Source organism: Ichthyophthirius multifiliis (assembly GCF_000220395.1).
Source record: "Ichthyophthirius multifiliis unplaced genomic scaffold scaff_1120509251368, whole genome shotgun sequence".
Classification (NCBI taxonomy): Eukaryota; Ciliophora; class Oligohymenophorea; order Hymenostomatida; genus Ichthyophthirius; species Ichthyophthirius multifiliis.
The window spans coordinates 20,283-41,530 of NW_004085941.1; the positions used below are offsets into that span (position 1 = coordinate 20,283).

General features: G+C 15.7%; 7 protein-coding genes across 7 annotated transcripts, besides 35 other annotated features; 4 read left to right on the top strand and 3 right to left on the bottom strand. All coding sequences in view use genetic code 6, as the record gives it.

Moving 5' to 3' along the window:
• The first annotated feature begins 1,360 nt into the window (after positions 1-1,360).
• Positions 1,361-1,448: a microsatellite.
• Positions 1,364-1,430: a microsatellite.
• Positions 1,384-1,448: a microsatellite.
• Positions 1,449-1,576: 128 nt separating this feature from the next.
• Positions 1,577-1,645: a microsatellite.
• A 96-nt stretch (positions 1,646-1,741) lies between these two features.
• Positions 1,742-1,803: a microsatellite.
• Positions 1,804-3,251: 1,448 nt separating this feature from the next.
• On the top strand, positions 3,252-3,852 carry IMG5_190210 (Ras family protein, putative; the record flags this gene model as incomplete). Its single annotated transcript, XM_004025129.1, has 2 exons — positions 3,252-3,457; positions 3,531-3,852. 2 exons carry the CDS (start codon positions 3,252-3,254, stop codon positions 3,850-3,852), a joined length of 528 nt encoding a protein of 175 aa, XP_004025178.1.
• Positions 3,853-3,941: 89 nt separating this feature from the next.
• Positions 3,942-3,974: a microsatellite.
• Positions 3,975-4,056: 82 nt separating this feature from the next.
• Positions 4,057-4,120: a microsatellite.
• Positions 4,083-4,117: a microsatellite.
• Positions 4,088-4,177: a microsatellite.
• Positions 4,176-5,105, top strand: IMG5_190220 (hypothetical protein). The gene has a single exon (XM_004025130.1). The coding sequence runs from the start codon at positions 4,506-4,508 to the stop codon at positions 4,935-4,937; it is 432 nt and encodes a 143-aa protein (XP_004025179.1). The 5' UTR covers positions 4,176-4,505; the 3' UTR covers positions 4,938-5,105.
• Positions 5,106-6,240: 1,135 nt separating this feature from the next.
• Positions 6,241-6,342: a microsatellite.
• Positions 6,280-6,355: a microsatellite.
• Positions 6,356-6,879: 524 nt separating this feature from the next.
• Positions 6,880-6,951: a microsatellite.
• A 90-nt stretch (positions 6,952-7,041) lies between these two features.
• On the bottom strand, positions 7,042-7,817 carry IMG5_190230 (hypothetical protein; the record flags this gene model as incomplete). Its single annotated transcript, XM_004025131.1, has 2 exons — positions 7,042-7,060; positions 7,501-7,817. The coding sequence occupies 2 exons, from the start codon at positions 7,815-7,817 to the stop codon at positions 7,042-7,044; spliced, it is 336 nt and encodes a 111-aa protein (XP_004025180.1).
• Positions 7,307-7,349: a microsatellite.
• Positions 7,782-7,808: a microsatellite.
• Positions 7,817-7,864: a microsatellite.
• Positions 7,865-8,202: 338 nt separating this feature from the next.
• On the top strand, positions 8,203-8,895 carry IMG5_190240 (hypothetical protein). Its single transcript, XM_004025132.1, has one exon. The coding sequence runs from the start codon at positions 8,254-8,256 to the stop codon at positions 8,662-8,664; it is 411 nt and encodes a 136-aa protein (XP_004025181.1). The 5' UTR covers positions 8,203-8,253; the 3' UTR covers positions 8,665-8,895.
• Positions 8,206-8,254: a microsatellite.
• Positions 8,896-9,395: 500 nt separating the features above from the next.
• Positions 9,396-9,453: a microsatellite.
• A 16-nt stretch (positions 9,454-9,469) lies between these two features.
• Positions 9,470-9,507: a microsatellite.
• A 284-nt stretch (positions 9,508-9,791) lies between these two features.
• Positions 9,792-10,052, bottom strand: IMG5_190250 (hypothetical protein; the record flags this gene model as incomplete). The annotated part of the gene is made up of 1 exon (XM_004025133.1): positions 9,792-10,052. The coding sequence occupies one exon, from the start codon at positions 10,050-10,052 to the stop codon at positions 9,792-9,794; it is 261 nt and encodes an 86-aa protein (XP_004025182.1).
• A 490-nt stretch (positions 10,053-10,542) lies between these two features.
• Positions 10,543-10,576: a microsatellite.
• Positions 10,577-10,792: 216 nt separating this feature from the next.
• Positions 10,793-10,847: a microsatellite.
• Positions 10,848-10,898: 51 nt separating this feature from the next.
• Positions 10,899-10,931: a microsatellite.
• A 218-nt stretch (positions 10,932-11,149) lies between these two features.
• Positions 11,150-13,276, top strand: IMG5_190260 (hypothetical protein; the record flags this gene model as incomplete). The annotated part of the gene is made up of 9 exons (XM_004025134.1): positions 11,150-11,227; positions 11,287-11,399; positions 11,463-11,558; positions 11,617-11,738; positions 12,060-12,185; positions 12,230-12,371; positions 12,477-12,552; positions 12,917-12,939; positions 13,112-13,276. Exons 4-9 carry the CDS (start codon positions 11,647-11,649, stop codon positions 13,274-13,276), a joined length of 624 nt encoding a protein of 207 aa, XP_004025183.1. The 5' UTR covers positions 11,150-11,227; positions 11,287-11,399; positions 11,463-11,558; positions 11,617-11,646.
• Positions 13,277-13,308: 32 nt separating this feature from the next.
• Positions 13,309-13,392: a microsatellite.
• Positions 13,393-13,484: 92 nt separating this feature from the next.
• Positions 13,485-13,518: a microsatellite.
• Positions 13,519-16,133: 2,615 nt separating this feature from the next.
• On the bottom strand, positions 16,134-18,831 carry IMG5_190270 (hypothetical protein; the record flags this gene model as incomplete). Its single annotated transcript, XM_004025135.1, has 4 exons — positions 16,134-16,156; positions 17,611-17,700; positions 18,213-18,261; positions 18,778-18,831. The coding sequence occupies 4 exons, from the start codon at positions 18,829-18,831 to the stop codon at positions 16,134-16,136; spliced, it is 216 nt and encodes a 71-aa protein (XP_004025184.1).
• Positions 17,714-17,765: a microsatellite.
• Positions 17,714-17,809: a microsatellite.
• Positions 17,733-17,941: a microsatellite.
• Positions 17,970-18,001: a microsatellite.
• Positions 18,099-18,202: a microsatellite.
• Positions 18,118-18,206: a microsatellite.
• Positions 18,167-18,201: a microsatellite.
• Positions 18,712-18,768: a microsatellite.
• Positions 18,832-19,830: 999 nt separating the features above from the next.
• Positions 19,831-19,919: a microsatellite.
• Positions 19,834-19,919: a microsatellite.
• Positions 19,856-19,918: a microsatellite.
• Positions 19,858-19,919: a microsatellite.
• Positions 19,920-21,248: the final 1,329 nt, after the last annotated feature.

Genomic DNA, 21,248 nt, shown 5'->3' on the forward strand with positions numbered 1-21,248 from the left:
AAAAACGAATTTCAGGAATGTATTAAATGATTAATTTGTTTATAATATATAAATTAATAAATATTAGACGAAAAATAAACTATAAGTATTTTTTAAGATTATTCTGTAAATTAATAATTTATTGACGATTAAAAGTAAATAAATAAATAAAACCGATTGTTATGGGATTTTTCTTAATTTAACGCAAAGCTTATTTGTGTGATTTTTGATGCTTTTTTTATTTTTTTAGAAATTAATAACAATTTTGAAAACAGTTATAATAATTTCTGGGCTATTTTAATTGGAAAGACCTTCGAGGTGAAATTATACACAAATTACACACTGCCTATATAATTTACAACATGAATGGAGTTCCATATTTCTATTATAATCACGCAATACAGAAAATTAATTAGAAGAAGAAATTTTTAATTATTTTTATATATATTTTATAACCATCTCTTTGATATCTTCTTCCTTCGGATACTTATACTATAAAGTCTTTTGTATAGCCATAGCATATTATAGACCTTAATTTTTATTTTAATCTTTTAAAAGATTTTAAAATTTCGTTGATTTTCTATAAAGATCCTATAATTAATAATATTTCAATTAAAATTCATCAATATATTATTGTACTATTGATACTATAAGTACTTATTTTATATATTTTTAAATAAATATTTAGATTCCATAATATATTGTTTATTTTAATATTGTAATAATAATGATTAATTTATTTTTTATTATTGTTTGTTTTTAATTATTAAGAGAAATAATTATATATTTATGAAAATTGTTTACATATGTGATTTCTTTAAACTTTTTTCTTTATTTTTAGTTTTAGTTTTTTGCTATTATTTTTATAATTTTATAACATAACATAATTTAAATACTTATTTATTACTTGTTCTGATTTTTTTTTTTCTATAATTATTTCTAAGAAATCAATAAAAAAAGATTTTTATTCATTTTTACTAGCTTTATTTTTTTATTGATTGAGGTTTTAAAATAAATTATAAAATAAAAATATTATAAAAAGTAATTTTTTATTTCTCGATTTATATTATTTAAAAATTTTATATAAATATATCAAAATCATATATTTAAAAAAAATTAAATTTTTTAATCTTATTATTATATATTTTTTTTATTTTTTACTTAGTTTTTTAAAAAAATCAATCAATAAAATAAATGCGATTTATTATCGGTTTTTTTCTTTTACTTTTTCTTTTTTATTGATTTATTTTAAAAATATTTCAAAAAGTTAAAGAAAAAATAAAATAAATAATAATTTATAATTATATTATTAAAAATTAATAATCTTTATTCTGACTATTTGTAAAATTAATTTAATTATTTTTATTTTTTACATGATATTATTAATATATTATTTTTTAAAAAAATATATAAATAAATTAATTAATATATTATTTTTTTAAAAAATATATAAATAAATTAATTAATATGGAATATATTTTTTACATTTCTTTTTATTTATATTTTTTCTTAATTATTTTCTATTTTATAAATCATTATATATTGATTGAAAAAAATTAATAAAATATAAGAATTTAATCCGAACTAATATAAATAATTTATATTTAGTTAACAAATATAATTTTTATATTTAAAATAAAATATATCTTTTTAATTTATTAAAAAAAATTTTGATTATCATTCTTAAGATTTAAAATAATATTTCTTTTATTTTATTTTATATATAATTTATTATAATTGCTATTAAAAGTAAAGATTTATTTATAATAATAATATATAAAATAAAATATAAATACAAATACAAATACATATAAAATAAAATATTCTTTTCTATCATAAATATTATAGATATTATCAAAATAACTAAGAAATTTATTATTTGGAAATCGGAAATATCTTTAATATTTAATGACTTATATTTTAATTATTTTTCATAATTTTATACTTTTGTATTTATATTCATATCTTTAATATTATTTATTAATAAATCTTTTATAATTTTTTTCTCTAAATTTTATTTTATTCAAATAAGTCACATTCTTAATAGAATGAATACATAAATAAAATTGTTCTTTTTATTTTAATATTTATTGACTCTATTAATAATTTAATTGAAGCTTTTACCTAAAAAAATTTAATCACAGTTAAATTAAATTTATTAATTCTTTTTGTGTTTTAACAACAAAAACATCTCATATTAATATCATTTTTAATTATTAAACAAGAAATTTATAAAAATAAAAAAAAATCATAAAATATATTTATTCTTTTTAATATTTATTTTAAAAGGTGAAACCTTTTAAATTAACTTAATAATAATAAAACTACTTGAATTTAATTCATAGACATAGATCTTATATTAAACTAATTAGTATAAATATTAAATTTGATATTTTTATTTAAAAAATATAGTTATGTTATTTATTTATATAGTTATTTATTAAAAAATATTATAGTTTTTAAATAAAAAAATTTTATTAATCTTTTTTTTTTCTCTTATTAAGAAGCTTTCATACTAATGTATAAAATTAGTTTTATTTATAAAAAAAAATTGCATATAAGAAAACATTATTTATTCATTTATTTTTTAATAGTTATTTAAATTAAAAAATTATTTATACTGATTATAAGCTATATATATTAAATTATATAAATTTTTTTTCTAAGAATATATTTTTTCATTGTTTAATTATAAAATATATAGAAATGTTAATATAAATTTATAATATATTAAAATATTAATTTTTATTTATATAATAATAACTTTTTCTTTTTTTTTTAATAAAAATTTTTAAACAATTTATGATTAAAGTGGCATTTTTATTTTTATTATTGATTTTGTAAATATTTAACAAAAATATTTTATTTTATTTTTGATATATTGATGATAATAATTCTTGATAGCAAAAAAAATTTAAATTAAATATTAAATTTTATATTTAGACTATTTATGTAATCATAATAAAATTGTTAAATAATTTTTTTATAGCCGTATTTAAATTTTAGGAAATTAAATTTATTGTCATATTCCATTTTTTTATTTTTAAAATTATTAATTTTATAATTATTATTTATAAAGTAAGAAGAAACATTTATAAAAATTTAAAATCTTTTTAATTTAATAATATTAAATAATTATATTATATACATAAAAAAGATTAACTATTCTAAAAAGTATTTATATTAAAAACAAAATGTGTTGTAAAACAAGAAATTAATTAGATTAGAAAAATTCTAACCAAAATAATAATATAAAATTAAATTTAAGCAAAATGTCATAAAAATCAATAAAATTAATACTTTTAGGTGAAGCGTTTTCAGGAAAAACATCGATATGTTAATTTTATAAAAATGGATAATCGAATAATTTAGAAACTCCTACAATAGGAGTTTGTTACAGTTAATTTTAAGTAAATATTAAAAACAATTATAATATTACATTGGATGTATGGGATACATCTGGTTCAGAAAAATATTAGTAAAAATATATTTTATAAAGAAAAGAATATGAATAATAATCTTTATATTTTATTTTTTGTAATAAATAAAAGATCACTAGTTAAAATTTATTATCAATATACAAATATTGTTTTTTTAATTTTTGATGTTGGAAACGAATAAAGTTATTAAAAAGTCAGTTTTTGGATGAATGAATTAGAAGAATTAGTTGATAAAAATAAAATTTTATTAGTACTTATAGGAAATAAATGTGATATTTAAGAAAATTAGAGGTAAATTTCTTAAATGTAAGCTAAGAACTTTGCTTAAGAAAATGATATGCTTTATTTTGAAACTAGCTGTATTACTGGATAGGGTATAGTTGAAGCTTTTACTAGTTCTGTATAATAATATGTTATTAGATATAAGACTTGAATTAAATATTGTTTTATATTTATATGATAAATTAATTAATTTGCGTATTATTATTATTTTGCTTTCTCTTTTTAGTTATTATATGTTTATTTTTAATACTTTTTTTATATTCTTTTTTTATAACATATAATTTTTTATTTATTTAGAAAACTAATTATGAATAAAATAAATAAAACTTAAATTTTTATTAACAAATTATATAGAAAATAACAAAAATAACAATATAATTTAAATTAAAAAAAAATAAAATTAATTAAAAATAAAAATAGAAGAAGAAAAAAAATATAATATATAACTAGAAAAAAAAAGAAAGAAAAAAAAAATAAGAATGGGAAATTAGTCTTCAAACAAAAATATAAATGAAAATATAGTTCAGTAATTCGATTAAATTTTAAAATCACCGAATCTTTCTGAAATAAGTAATCGATTAAATGCATTTTACAATAATTAGTATTAATTAGAAACTTGGATAGAGAGTTTAGAGAAAATAGAAATCACTTCAAAAGAAAAAGACGAAAAAATAGAAAAGATATTATTTGAATCTATTGATTTTATATTTACAATAAGTTTAAATCATAAAAATTTAAATGCAAAAGAAATAAATATTATTAATAATATTTTAGTTATCTTGACAAAATTTTTACCAATTTTAAATGAAAATTAAGAAGTTTTAAATTAATATTTATGGGATTGCCCTAATTAGCCTTATTCTATGTAAAAGATGTAACTTAATTAAAATAAAGTACTTGTAGTTTATAAATCTGATGATTAAGAAATTGATAATAAAAGGCAAAATTGTGAATCTTATGGTATTAAGCTTATTTAAGCATTATAAAACTTAACTTCTTTTCCATCCTATACTATATAAAATATGGATGAGTTAAAAAAAATAGACTAATTTGTCCATAAAGATTTATAATTAAATAATAAGTTTCTTTGGACGAATATTTTCGAGGATAGTCATCCAAATGAAAACTCTAGCTTTTTAAAAAATAGGTTTATATTGCTTTCTTGTATTGTATCGTGTATTTCTTCAACACTTTTTGTGCCTAATTATGCCTAAAATTACTAAAATCCTTGGTTGATTTTTTTAAGTAGTTATGGAAATTAAAACTGTGTTTAATTTTTTTAAAATTTATTTTTTAGTTTATTAAATTTTAAATATTAAAGTATTAAACATAAAAAATATTAAAAATAAATTTCTTTACTTTCAGCTTAAATTATTTATGCTATTTTATGTCATAATAATGGAGTAATTATAAAAAAAAAAAAAAAAAAATTATTATTTAAATATAAAGGCAGAAAATTAAAATGAAAAAAAAATTATTAAGAAAATGTATCTTTGTAATAAATATGTAATTATTTTATGATTGATATTAAAGATAAGTCACTAAATAATTAAGATTTATAAAACAAATTGTTACAAAATCATATAATAAATTATTTTCAAAACTAATTGTAGAACTAATAAATATTAAGTTTAATTTAAGAAAGATTATTTGAGTTATTAGAAGAGCCTTTGAAGATTTAAAATTCTCTTTTTTTTAATTCTATGAGTAATTAAGTAGAATTTGATGAAGAAAATTTCGGAATATTATATTAATTAATGACAAATTCACGTCTTTTATTTTAACTAATAACATCCAATAAATAAAATATAAATCGAATTTTCAAAATAATAATTTATCATTTTTGTAAATCACTAGATTAAAATAATCAGAATCATACTTATTTTGTAAGCTTGGGTCTTTTTACAATTCTTTCAACAAATTAAGAATTTAATAATATATTGAATGAAAACAAAAGCTTCAATATTAATTTAAAATACTTTCCTATTATAGATGGATGTTTAGGAGATGTTTTGATTGTTAGTTGTGCTTAGGCTATAATAAATTCGTAATTTTTTAATATTAATTGTTGCCCTTTTAATTTAATGTGTATATTAAAAAATGCTATATCTTATATTAAAGTTTTGAATTAAAATAGTTGCTAAAAATTAAGCTAATTGCTAATTTTATTTTCTGATTTTAACTTTTTGTTGTAAAATACTTTTTAACCATACTGTTTGTATTAATTAATTTAAATTTATGACAAAATATTAATTCATAATTTAGAAAGTAATCCTTATTTATTATTTACTATTTTTTAAAGACAAAATTCGTTTGCGAAAATCCAAAAAATTAACTTTAACGAGAGTACTATAAGGAAATATTATTAGATCATTTAAGATAATAATAATAATAATAATATAGTAGGAGCGGAAATTAAATTAAATGAAAATGTTTAAGAAAAAAATTAAGAAGATGCTAATGAAAACGACATTTCTAAAAATAAAAATAAAAAACCTCCCAAAAGAGTTACAAAAAAAACAAAAAGTGAATTATAAATTAATAATAATTAATAACAAGAATAAGAATAAGAAAATAATAATAATAATAAAAATAATAATGATTAGTTATAATAGTAAAATAATAATGATTAGTAATAATAGTTAAATATTAATTCTAATAGAAATTAAAATATTGAATTAGAATAAAAAATTGAAAATTTATAATAATAGAATAATTAATTAATTAATCGTCCTATAGATATCAATATTAGTAATTAAGTTGATTAAATTATTTAAAAATGGTAAAATTTTGATTGGGATAATTTCAAAAAAAACTTTAATATAAAAAATATAGGTTAAGTTATTAAATATATGAATATTTTTTCAAGCGAATTCAATAATAAAAATAAAATAGAATTTACTTATGAAAATATGATGAATAATTAATAATTAATAGATTAAATAAAAAATAATATTGTTGGGAATAAATCTTTATAATTTGAAAATTTTTAGGATATGAATAGCATTAATTTATTTTGTTAATAATGTTGTTGGATGTAAATTTTATGTAAATCTAATTACTTTCCATTAATAAGATAAGAAAATATTTTATATTTCAGTTAATAAGAATAAATTGAAAGAATTATTGTAAATTAATAAAATATTGAAAGTTCTCGTATTGAAAATTGATAATAATTTTTTTTTATTTTATTTTTTTATTTTTTTATTATATATTTGTTTTGTTTTATTTTATTCTTTTATTATTTTTAAATTGAAGATAATTAGTTGTATTTGTATAACTAACTTTTTTAAAAATTTAATTAAATAATATATATAATAATTCTTTTTTTAAAATATTATCAAAGAAAAAAAAAAAAACTACAATCCAATTTTTATTGTCATTTCATTTACTTCGATTTATTTTTTTAAAAAAATACATAAAATAATTAAGTTTAGAATTATTATATAATTATATTAAATATAATATGATTTTATGAAATTAATTTTTTAATATATATAGCATAAACATATAATTTTTATTTAATCCATTTTTTTTCTTCTAATCCTTTTTATATTTATTTTTATTCTCCTAATATTAAAATTATATACACATTACTTATTTTCAAAAAAAAAAAAAAAAAAAAAAAAAAAATTAAAAAAAAAAAAAGTAAGAAAGAAGGTAAGAAATAATTTAAAAAAAAAAAATTATTTAAACACAAAATACAAACCTAAAATAATTTATTTTTTTTCTTACCTTTATATTAATGGAATGGAATTTTTATAAAAAAGAAAATAATATCTTATTTTTTATATTCCACCCCCCGAATCCGTAAGGAGTTCTCCCTTATCCTCTTAGGGCATATACAACGTCCATAGCAGTAACAGTTTTTCTTCTAGCATGTTCAGTATATGTAACAGCATCTCTAACAACATTTTCTAAGAAAGATTTTTAATACTTATCTTGAATCATCATAATAAAAGATGAAATTCTTTTAACTCCACCTCTTCTTGCCAATCTTCTAATTGCAGGTTTAGTAATTCCTTCAATTGAAGCTTTGTTTGATTTTCTTGAGTGTCTTTTAGCACCAACTTTACCCATTCCTTTTCCTCCTTTTCCTCCTTTTCCAGCTGCCATTTTTATTTTATTTGTATTTTTTTTTTTTTTTTTTTTGAGTTTTTTTTGTTTAATTAATATTATAGTTTAATATTTTAATTTATTTTATTATAAATAATATTTTTTTAAATATATTAAATATTTTTTTTTTGTAATGAAAAAAAGGAATATTAATTTTATTATCCTATCTCTTTGAAGATTTAAATTTTGATTGGATAATTTAATTTATTTATTCAAAATTTAGAAAATCTTTATAAAAAAAATATATAGCAATATATATATATAAAAAATTAAAAAGATTATTTACTTTAATATTTTATTTTTCATTTATAAAGAAAAAAATAAAAAGAGAATTATATATCACTATATATTAAAAAAAAAAAAACAAATTATAAATATTTTTTTAATTAAAAAAAAAAAATAAAAAACAAAAACAAAAACTAAAAAAAAAAAAAAAATGGCAAGAACCAAATAAACTGCTAGAAAATCCACTGGTGCTAAAGCTCCTAGAAAATAACTTGCTTCCAAAGCTGCTAGAAAATCTGCCCCCGCAACCGGAGGAATAAAAAAACCCCACAGATTTAGACCCGGAACCGTCGCTTTAAGAGAAATCAGAAAATATTAAAAATCAACTGATTTATTAATCAGAAAACTTCCCTTCTAAAGACTCGTTAGAGATATTGCCCATGAATTTAAAGCTGAATTGAGATTCTAATCTTCTGCTATTCTTGCTTTATAAGAAGCTTCTGAAGCTTATTTAGTTGGTCTTTTTGAAGATACCAATTTATGCGCCATACATGCAAGAAGAGTTACTATTATGACTAAAGATTTATAACTTGCAAGAAGAATAAGAGGTGAAAGATTCTGAAGAAAATTATTTTTCTCTCTTTCTTTCTTTCTCTCTTTTTTATTATTTTTTATTATTATTATTGTTGTATTGTTCAAAAATGTTAAATAAATTAATTATTTTTTTTTTTAAATGAAAAAATAGTTTATTTATTTTTCATATTTTTTGTATAGAGTGTATAATAATTAAGAATTTTTTATTTATTAAATAATAATTTTTAGTTAATTTTATTTTATATAATATTTTTTTTTTGAAAAAAATAAAAATAAAAAGTATTTATTATTATTAATTTTTTTAAAATATAAATTTAGTTTTGTATAAAAAACAAATATCAATTATTTTTTGAATTTATAATTTCAAAAATATTAAATACAATAAAAAATAAAATTATAATAAATATTTAAATATTTAAAATATATTTTAAATATGCTTTTTAAATGTCTCAAAAATCTAAATATTTTATAATTTTCTTATATTTTACTTATATTATTATATAAAATTCATTATATATAAAAACAAGATTTTGAATACACAAAAATTTAAATGAACATTTAATAACTATTAAATGAAAATAAAAATAGAAACTACAACTTATTAATTATAATATAAAAATATATCATAAATTTATATAAAAATAAAGTTTTATATATTTATTACATTTAAATAATAAGAACATACTTTTGTTTATATGAAACAAAAAAAAAACGAATATTAACTTTTTTATATTTAAAAAATTATATATTTAAATAAAAATAAAAATAATTTTTTACTATATATAAAAAAAATATTGTATTAATTTATATAAAAATATAGCTTAAATATGTAAATATTATATATATATATATAAATATATATATTTATATAATAATTAATTTTTATATTTATAGAAATTTATTTTACTAATATTTTATTTTTTAATATTTATAACTTTTGTTTATTACATATTGATTAAAATTTTATAAGAAAAACTTTTTGTATAAATTTATCTTTATTTTTTTTTTTAAAAAAAAAAAAATATTATAATTTTATTATTTTTTTTCAAATTTATATTTATTTTAGAGTAGATTTAAATTCATAAAATATATATTTAAAATGTTTAAAAATTATAATAAATATTTTATTATATATTAAAATATTTATTTTATTCTTCATATATCGAAATTAATTTTTCCTGATCTAAGTTTTGCAGAAACATCAGAAAATCCTCCTTCAAATTTACCATCAATAAATATCATAGGAACTGTATCCCAATTATATTATTTTTATATTTAGTCTTTTTCATTTTAGTGTTAATCAACATCGATATAGTCAAAATCAATTTCTAAATTAGTAAAAAGTTTTTTAGCACTCACACAATAAGGGCACCATTCGGCTCCGTATATTTTTACTCTCTTAATACTATTCTACATATTATATATATATTATTTAGATTAATATATATTAATAATATGAATTTTATTTTAATTATAAAATATATATTATTTAATAATTTTTTTTTTTTTTTAATTTATAATTAATATTTATAAATTTTAGTTATATATTATTTTTGTATTTTATTAACAAAATCTTTAATCAAACAATATTGTTATTTGATTTATTTTTATTTAATTTACAATAATTTATGATTTTTATGAAAAGGAATTTAACACTTTATCCATAAAAATCAATTTTATTTTAAAATTATTATTTGTGAATAAAAATCTTTTTATAAATTTCATTGATACACCATTAAATTATTTTTATTTTATTTTATTTTTAATAAAATGTCTTTAAAATGCAAATTGTTTAATATTTTTGTTTAAAAAAAAAAGGTTTATTAATTATGTTAGATTTGAGTAAATTTAGGTGTATAAATTTAAAGATAATCTTTAAGCATTTGAACAAATAACTAAAAAAAAAAAAAAAATTATTATTAAAAATATTATTAATTAAAGGGATTTTTTATATTTATAAAAATAAAATAAAATTAAAACTTAATTTTCTAAAAAACTTTAATTTTATAATAAATATTGAATAATGTAATTATATTTAAATATTATGGTTTATAAAAATTATAGCTTTTAAATTCTTAATAATTTTTATGGTTTGATGTTTAAAAAATATTGAAATATTTTTTTTTTGTTCAATAAATAAAAATTAAACATTAAAAAATAAATAAAATATATAATAATATATGATTATATATGATAATATATAAATAATATTTTTATAAGTTAGAAATTATTCTATACATAAATATAATGAGATAAAATAAAATAATTATAATATATATATAATTTTAATATATAAAAATAAAATTAAAATAAAAATGCAAATCCTAAGAGAAGCTTTAGACTAATAATCATAGACAAATATATAAAATGATACAGCAAGGCACATATAAATCAAAATATACCTATTTTAAAAAAATATTAATTATTAAATTTTATTTCCTTTAAAAATTTTAAAATATATATTTTATTTTATTTTTTTATAAAAAGTTTAATTAAAATAAATTCTGATTCGCAATCAAATAAAAAAACACTTTCTATTTGGATCTCATTTTTTATAATCATAGGTATTATTTACATAATAACCCTATTAGGTAAATAATTAATAAGCATATCTTTTAAAAAAATTGTAAATTATAAAATGATAATATAGTTCCTTAATCATTAAATGAAGAATGGGACAATTAGTTACTTTGTCCTGATTAATATGACGAACAAAATAATGATTCTTTATTAAAGTATTCGTGTTAACAATTTGATATAAATGTAATATATAATTTAATTAATTTTTTTTCTTCCAAATTTATATTTATTATAATATTTTTAAAGAAAAATAACAATTATGGAGGCTTTTTAACTGGATATAGTAAACTGAATTAGTTTTTGCTTGTTTAATTAATACTAAAGAAAAAAATTCAGATAAAGGTTAATTATATAAATACTAATATATTTAATAAAATGAATAAAATGGTATTAAAAAAAGATAAAGAAATTAATTTGTAAATACCTTTTAATGGATTTTTTTATGTTATTAATGATGAGGGAAAAGTTTAATAAAAATTAATAAATTTTGATAAAAGATAATTAAGTGTATATTGTGAACCAGTAATTTTGCTTTAAATAAATTAAAATTGTGTTTTTTTATTATAAAAAAAAAGAATAAAATTTTATGCAATCCATCATTTCTTTTATATAACTCTAGAATATAATATAGAAGTTTTGCTTTTTTAATTTCTTTTTAAGATTAATAAGAAGAAACATGGCCTTTTTCAAATTAAATAAGCCACAGAGTAAAAGAAAATAAAAATTAAAAAAAAAAAAAAAAAAGGTAGTATATGTAAATAAAAGCTATACTGAATTTTTAATTATATTAAGATATATATGCTTAATTATTTCTTGTATCTTTTTTATAATTTTCTTAAAAAGAATGAGAAGATTGGCTAAAAATCATTGGATTATTGAATAAAAGTTAATAATTGTTTTAAGTGGATTATTAATAATGTTTAATAATCCATTTTATGCTTTGATTATTTTAGAACCACATATGGCTGGGTATTTTTATTAAAAATAAAAAATAAAATAAAATATTATTAAAGTTCTTTTTTTGATATATTGTTTCTTACTAATTTTCTTGTTTTATTGCTTGTGTTTTGGATGGTTATTTTAGATAGAATTTAATCAGAAAACGCTTTAAAAAATTCTAAAGTTTTAACAGCTAAAAAAATTGTATTTGGATTAGTAATTATATTATTTAAGTGAATTATAATTTTAATTTATTTAACTAAGGTTTTATATTATTTTATTCTTTTAACATATATTGGGTTTTCATATAATTATTTTAAGGACCCTTTTGTTAATTTCGAAGATTCTTTTGGATTATTTTATGATTTTTGTAAATATTTTGGAATAGCTTTAATGAGTAAACAATTTAAAAATAATATATTCTTATAAATTTTATAATTAATTATTTTAATTTTACTATTAAAGCAATTTATTTCATTTATATACTTTATCTTTACGTATTGATTTATAAAAAATTTAAGAGTCTTATATGGAGAAACAGATTATTTGCAGTTTTTTCTTTATATTTTATAGTATGTCTTGCATTATGTAAAACATAATATTAAAATAAAAGATTATTTTTATATTAAAAATACATTAAATTTTGTATATCAAGTTTTATTTACCGGAGCTTTAAATACATTTAGTTCTTTAGGAAGCAGAATTCTTTTGTTTGTATGTGTATTAAATTTATATATTTATTACCTATAATATATGTATAGTCCTTCATAAGAAGGTTATTTAGGTATACTTTATTAATTAAATATCATTTAAGATTATTTTTTATAGAGGCTTAATTAATTGTTAATTTAGAATTAAGAAATAGACCATAAATTTATGAAATTTTAGATGATAATTTAAGTGGAATAAATATCTAAAGTAATGAGAAAAACTAAGATTAATTATAAATATAATAGAAAGAAGATGAAATAAAAGAATAAGAAGAATTTGTTTAATAATAATAAAATGATGATTAATAAACAACTAATTTAAAATTGTAATCATAAAACGAATAAGACAATTAATAATAAGATAATGATGCTTAATATGATAATTTAAATAAGACAGATAAAAATATTTGAAAAAAAATATATATAAAAATAAAAAATTCATAATATATAGATATAAATATATATATATATATATATATATATATATTTTTATATATTCATTTATATATAAATATTTATATAAATATGTTGTTATTAAAAAAATTAACTTAACTGTTAATTAGATTGTTATAATAAATTTTAGTTAAAATAAATATAATAATAAATTTAAAATATGAAATTTATATTTAATAAAATTTTATATATAATTAAAAATATTTTTAATTATTTATAGTAAAATCATATTTATAATTTAATTAATAATAAATATAATTTTTTTTTTTTTGCCAGAAAATATCATCAAATTTTTTCTTTTTAAAATATTTATAAATAATAAATATATAAAACAAAATGAATAGTAATTACAGATGCTGCCCAATATGTTAGTAATAAATACTTTCTTAAAATTATCAATCTCATATACTTTATTGTGAGAATAATTATAGTGTAAGCTAAACTTAACAAAAAGATATTTAGCTTTTTTCAAACATAAATTAAAATAGATAGTTAATGGAAGAAGAAGACATAATAAAATGTCCAAATTGTTATAAATTATTATAAATAGAAGAATTAGAAAATCATGAATAGTAATGTTCAAACAAACATAAAACATGTTATATGTGCAGTTAAACATTTCCAGAAAAATTAATTTTTTTACATTATCCATAATGTTAATAGCAAAATTTTTAAAATAATTAACTAATAAATAATAATAATAATAATAGTATATTATAATAAGAATAACATAATTCTCCTTCAAGTTAGTAAAATAGTTAATAACTAAATAATATGTTTGATGATTTAATTTTTATGCCACTTTTAAATATGTTATATTCAAATGGCAATTCTTAAATTAATACGAATCATAGAATATTTTCAGGAACAAATGTTCTTTTATAATAAAATCAATTACAAGGATATGAAAGACATATAAGTCACCTAGAAGAATAAAATGGGGATTTTAATTAGGCTTCAAACAGGTCATAATAATTAAGATTGTTACTTTTTAGATTGATTCAACTTAGATAATAAGTAGGAGCCGATAAAGGACTTTCTAAAGAATTAATAGGCCATTTGCCTGTACATACATTTAAAAATACGCCTAATTTAAATGAAGATCAAACTAAATGCTCTATTTGTTTATCCGATTATGAAGAATAGGAAAATATTAAAATGTTAAACTGTTTACATTCCTTTCATATTGATTGTATTGACTCTTGGCTTGTTAAAAGTTCAAAATGTCCTGTTTGCAAGCATGATTTAAAAGAACATTTATGATTTTAATTTTTTATAAATATATATATAAATATATTTTTAATAATAATTTCTTTCTTGATAAAAATATATATAAATTATTTATTTAGTTGTTCAGGAGAAAATATCTCTATAAATAGTATAACTATCTCCGAATTTAATTTATAATTTCTTATCATCTCTATGCCATTGAATTTGAATTTTTTAATCTTTTTCTAAATGTTTTTAATATTCATTAGTATCAATTTAAATTTCTTTTATATGTTTTCCACCCATTCCTAAAATAGCTCCGAAAAATCCAGTTGGCCCAACTTTCCAAATTCTCAAGCAAGAATCCTATAAACTAAAAGCCGCAATATGTTTTCCTTAATTATCAAAACTAAGAGAATCAATATAACATTCATTTCCATTTAAAACTCTCCATTTTACTGCTTCTCTTAAATCATAAATGAAAATTTAATATTATTAAGATCCTACAGCACATATAGCAAATTATTAAGACTACTAATGAAAAGATACATTTGTAAAAATTTTAAATATTGTATGTAAGGCTTTCGTTGCAGATTCATGGCATATTTTTCTATGTTATGGATTCTGGGGATCTAAAGTTCTCAAAATAGCCTCTATGAAAATCGGAAGTTACTTAATTGCATCATTGCATTTTACTTTTATATAATTCCTTATTATATCTATAATTGAACAGGGATAAAGTAGATGAATATCAAACGATTATATTTATTTTTTTACTATTGGAAGAAATTCACTTGAACATAAATCTGAAATTGAAATTATAGTTCTTTTTTTTTAATATTTTTTTTAATTTTTATTTTTGTTTTATTACTTTATGGTTAATATTTTCATTCTTTTTCTTATATTATCAGGTTGTTTTAAAAATTATTCTAATGATTAAATTGCCTTTTTTGTTTGATTTATTGGAATTCCTTTTATTAATTCTAAAGTTTCTTATTCAGTGTTATAATGGAAATATATATACATTAAATTTGACATCAATTATTTATAGTTAGTTATATGAGCTTTCCATAAATCACTACCTTCCGTTAATATTTTCATACAGGGAGCTACTAAATTTGGATTTATTAAACAATTATTTAGGTGAATTCCTGAAACTATTCTATGAATATAATTCTCTATCTAAAAAAAATAATAATTAAAATAATTATATTTTTATTGCATTTTTTATACATTAGATATTTATTTTTCACTAAAAATATTAATGTAAATTAATATAAGAAGCCAATTAATTTCAATTATACTAAACTCTTTTTATTAAAGATTGATTTTACTATCAGTTGTATTTTAGTCATTAATTTTTTATAAAGAATTATTTACAGAAGTTTCATCCAATTTAATGTTAATATCTTGCAAATTTGAATATATAGAATATAAACTTCTAATATCTTAATCTTTATTTATAATAGATGTAATCATTAAATTAATTGCTGAACTCATCATTTCGTTAGTTTCATCTACACAATATCTTGCTAAAATATTCAAGCTTAAACTTTTGAAGTTTTTGTCTATTTTTTATTTGTTTTTTGTTAATAGTGCAGCTGTTTCAAGCATTAAATTATAAGTTTACTTTTAAATAAATAAAATAAAAATAATTTATACTAAGAAAAATATATAAAACTTTTGAATCTTAGAAATTTCCTTAATGTATAAGATTTAACATTATACTTAAAGCTTATTAAGTTGATTAATATGAAGAGGTACTATATTAAGATTTTGGTTAAAGATTAAATGAAAAAGTTTCAGCCATTCCTTAATTTCCAACAATATAATTTAATATTGGCTTTTTATTTTCCAAAATGCGATTTATTTGTTAATCTAAACTATTGTCTATATTACAAGGAAAAACAAAAGGTAAATATGAAAAAATATTAAAATTTTCCTTTTTTTCTCCCAAATTCGCAATAATTTAGTTGTGCCTTTAACAATCTACAAAAAGAATAAATACTTAATTATTTATGTTAACTTATTTTATTTTATTTAGTCTTAGTTTTAATATTGCTATGCCACCATTTTTCATTTTACTTTAAAATGCGAAGTATTTTTATTTCTTTGGATATATTATATTTTTAAGAAATATAAATTATAATTATTTACTTTATATAAATAATTACTTAAATTATCCATAATAAAGATAATTATTAATGAATATTACCATCTATTTACAGTTAATCTCCTAATTATTCATATATATGTGAATTAGTTTTTGTAATTTTTGAACTTTCTTCATAATAATTAATAAGATAGTCATAGCTTCTAAGATTATATTATAAAATATTATAATTTTAGGAAATTCCATTTAACTGTTTAAATCCAGAAAACTATTATGAAAAAAAATTAAAAAATTAAAAAAAAACAAATATAAAATACTTTATGAATAAATTCTTATTAATTGCTTTTATTTTTATTTATAAGTCCTTTTAAATCAAAATTTTCACTATATTTCTTAAAATCTCCAGTTCTTTCAAATCTTTAAGTTCCAATATTCCAAAAATGAAGTAACCCTTCATTAGTAAGCACAATAATATAATCTTATATAGGATGGTAATATACAGCATAAATAGAACCTTGGTTAGCGTTTAAAAAGAAATCAACATTATTTTTTGAAAAATTATAAACCAAAACTGAATTATTAGCAAGTATTAAGCAAAGAGTGTTTTTAAAATAATTCTAAGAGTCTTATATTACTGCTTAATTTTAAACATATTATGCATTATTAATTAATCCAAAACAAACTATAGGTTTCTTAATATGTTTAATTGGAGATGAGAATACTTATTTATATACTTCAAGGTGATATATATCAATAATGTTAAGTTTATCTTTATAATTTATACCCGACTTTATTATTTGTTTTAAGCTAAATTTTAATATAGCTGTAAGTGATGATTCTGAAGAAATAATTAAAAAATCTTTTTTGTAATCAAGAAAAGTAATTTTTTTTCCAATATCAAAATTATATAACAAAATATCAAACATATCTTTTATTTCAGAATATTATAATGAAAAGCCAATAACTTTACCACTTTCAGTACCATAAAAAATATAAGGCTCTTTTTTTTCAACAAAGTTTAATGTAGAAATTGTTATTTTTTCATCAGGAAATTTTTCGACTTATTTTATTAAAAATAATAAATAATAATAAATATATAAATATATACAATAATATATATATATATATATATCTATATATATTTATAAGTATATATAGATATATTAATAAATATAGATATTTTAATATAACTATACAGATATTATTACATTTTTTATTTTTATATATTTAAAAGTAAAAATATATAATTATAAATATATATATATATATATATATTTAAATATAAATATGTATATATATATTAATGTTTATAATTTGAAAGTTTCTTTTTTTTTAAAAAAAATAATTTTTAAAAACAATAAAATTAATAATAAAAGGATTTTATATAAAATAATATTATTTTTTTTATTTATTTGTTAAAAAAAAAAATATATAAAATAATAAAACAAAAACAAAATCTATATATAAATAAATTTATATATTTATATATATAAATTTTAATAATATATATATTTATATAATTAATGATATATATAAAATATATTTATATAATATATATATATTTATTTTTACATAAATAGTTTCCATATTTATCATAAAATTATGTAGAAAACAAATTTTACTAATTTTTTTATTAACATAAAATATTGTTTTATTAATTAAGTTTATATCCATTATTAAAAATTAATAAATTTTTATTTATATTTTCTAATTATTTATTAATAATATTTTAGATATTATGTTTAAAAAAAATAATTTTTGTATCACAATATTAAATAGAAAATTTGATATCTTCTATATTATCTAATTTTTCATTATCAAAAATTATATTTTTAATTTAATGAATTTATTAAGTATTTTTTTATTCTAATATATTTTGCAATGAACATATCTATAAATTTTATAATAAAGAATCAAATTTAAACATAAAATTATAATCTGAGCCTGGAAAATAAAAAAAGTTAAAACGAATATTTAAATCATTATAATCATCATCAATTTGATTTAATTTGTTATTTATTTCAAACATTTTTATAGTCATATTTGATGATAAACTATTAGGCTATAAAATTATATATGTATATGATTATATATATACATATATATATATATTTATATATTTATATATTTTTTTTACGTCTTTATAATATGAAAATGATGCATAAGAAAAGCTTATGTCTTTTTCAAACATTTTTTTATTTAAAAAATGCAATTTTTCTATATCTTTAGTTGAAAGTAGAAGACATTTTGCAAATTTGGTTTAAATTAAAAATAAAAAACTATTTTCAAGAATTTCTATATTTATAAATTTATCTGTTTTTTTTTGTTTTCTTCTTTAATAGTTTTTTCATTTTTATCTTCTTCGTCGTCTTCTAATAGATCAATATAAATATTTTCATTTAATTATTACATTTTGTTTTTTTATGTTTTTGGTGTATTATTTATTAATTTTTATTATAAAAATTTTTCTGTTTTCATTTATAAATCATCCTATTGTGGATATGCTTTTTATTAACTTTATTATTATTATTAAATTATTTAAGGTTCATTTAATAATTTATAAATTTCATCTGTCTTTTAAAATATGAGACTTTTTTTAAATACAAAAACTGTATGTTTTTCATTAAGAATTTTAAATGTTTCAAGCTATTGTTTTAGAAACGTTATTTGAGCTTTTTGTACTAAATTACATTTTGCTGTTTTGAGATTTTATTTATATTCAGCTTAATTTTATATAAACATTTCATAATTGTTTAAATTTTCATCATAAAATTAGCTAATATCAAAGGCATATATTATATTCTATTTTTTTTTTTTAATATAAATATAAATATAAAAAGATAAAAAAGATATATTTATTTTAATTTTCTTTACTTTATTGTCTACTACAAAAGCTATTTTTTTTTCATTTTAAATTTATATATTTATAACACTTTTTGTTGATTCATCTAAACAACATACTTAAATATTCTTTAATTACCAAATATCTATTATTTCTATATTTTTTCCATTTCCTGCACATATTAAAAACCTACTATATTTCTAAACAACTATAGGAACACATATTTGTACATTTTAAATACTCTTAAATATACTATGTGGGGAAATATTTGTACATCTTCCATCTTATATATCCCATATTCTTATTCTATTATCAGTATGTATAGATAATAATGCTATTGGCATATCTTTCTTTTTTTTATAATATTTTTATTTTTATTTTATTTATTTTATATATTTTTTTGTTTTTTATATTCTTTTTTTTTATTTATTTATTTTACTAAAATATTGTATATCGGCTCATTTATTATTTGTAAACATGTGATATTACCAACTGTTTATGATAATGAAGGTGTACAAAATATTTAAGGTTCATATTTTATTTAATCTATTTATTAAGAAGTATTTATTTAATCATTTTATAATTTCCAAATTATTATTTCTCCGTTTAAACCTCCAGTTATTAATGTAGATGTATTTTTTATATTCTAATAATGAGTTATTTTATGATAGTTTGTTAAATTGGTTTATAAGCATATTGGTAAAAATAATTTCGGCATTTTTTTTTTAAAAAAATATATTTATTTCTAAATTTTTTATTATTTATTATTTATATTTTACAATTTTTATTTTTTATTTGATATAAAATAATATTTATAAAATGAAATTAAAATACTTTTATAAAAAAATCAATTATTATATTTCTAAATATAAAAATATAATAAAATTAATTAAAATACAAACAATACATTATTGAACACTAAAATTAAATATATAAATTTTATATAAATTTAAATATAATATTAATATATATAAAAAAAATATATATTAAACGTAAATATATATGTTAAATTAAACTAGATCATTGAGCAATTCTAGATAAAAATAAAATTAAAGTAAAACTAATTGCTAATAAAAGTTGGTTTCAGATTATATATTACCTGTTTTAACACTTAATAAAGATAATTCTGTATTAAACTCTAATAAAAAGAAATAATATAATACAAATAATTCTTAATAAAATCATTTTTTAATATCTAAAAATAATTCTAATAATAATCAATATATTATTTATAAATAAAAACACAATTAAAATTTTGATTAGAAAGTAACAAAAAAATTAACATTTAAAATTATAATATTAAATTTAAAAGATTTAAATTCTAGTATTATTAAATGCTTTAAGAAAATAATTTAAATCTAATTAAATAGTAACATTAGAAATGTGTTTAAACGTCTAATAATTATTGATATTATTATAATCATAAGAAAATTTATACGGAGATGATATGAAAACTCTATTTTAAATTCTTTTTTAAATGATATATTGTACAGATTAGAATATTTTAAATACTTTTTAAAGTATAGATAATAATAGAGAATTGAATTTTAATTCAATAAATCCTTACTTTTATTATGTTAATGTTTTTAAATAATAAGTAGAAAATAATTTAAATATTCAAAATGAAATTAAAAAGGAAAAAGATCATATAATTGAATACTTAAACTAATAAATTTAGGATTTAAATAAATAAATAAAAAGTGAAAATATAAAATGGTAACTTAAAATAGATTAAAATAATTAAGAAAACGAAAAATAATTATAGA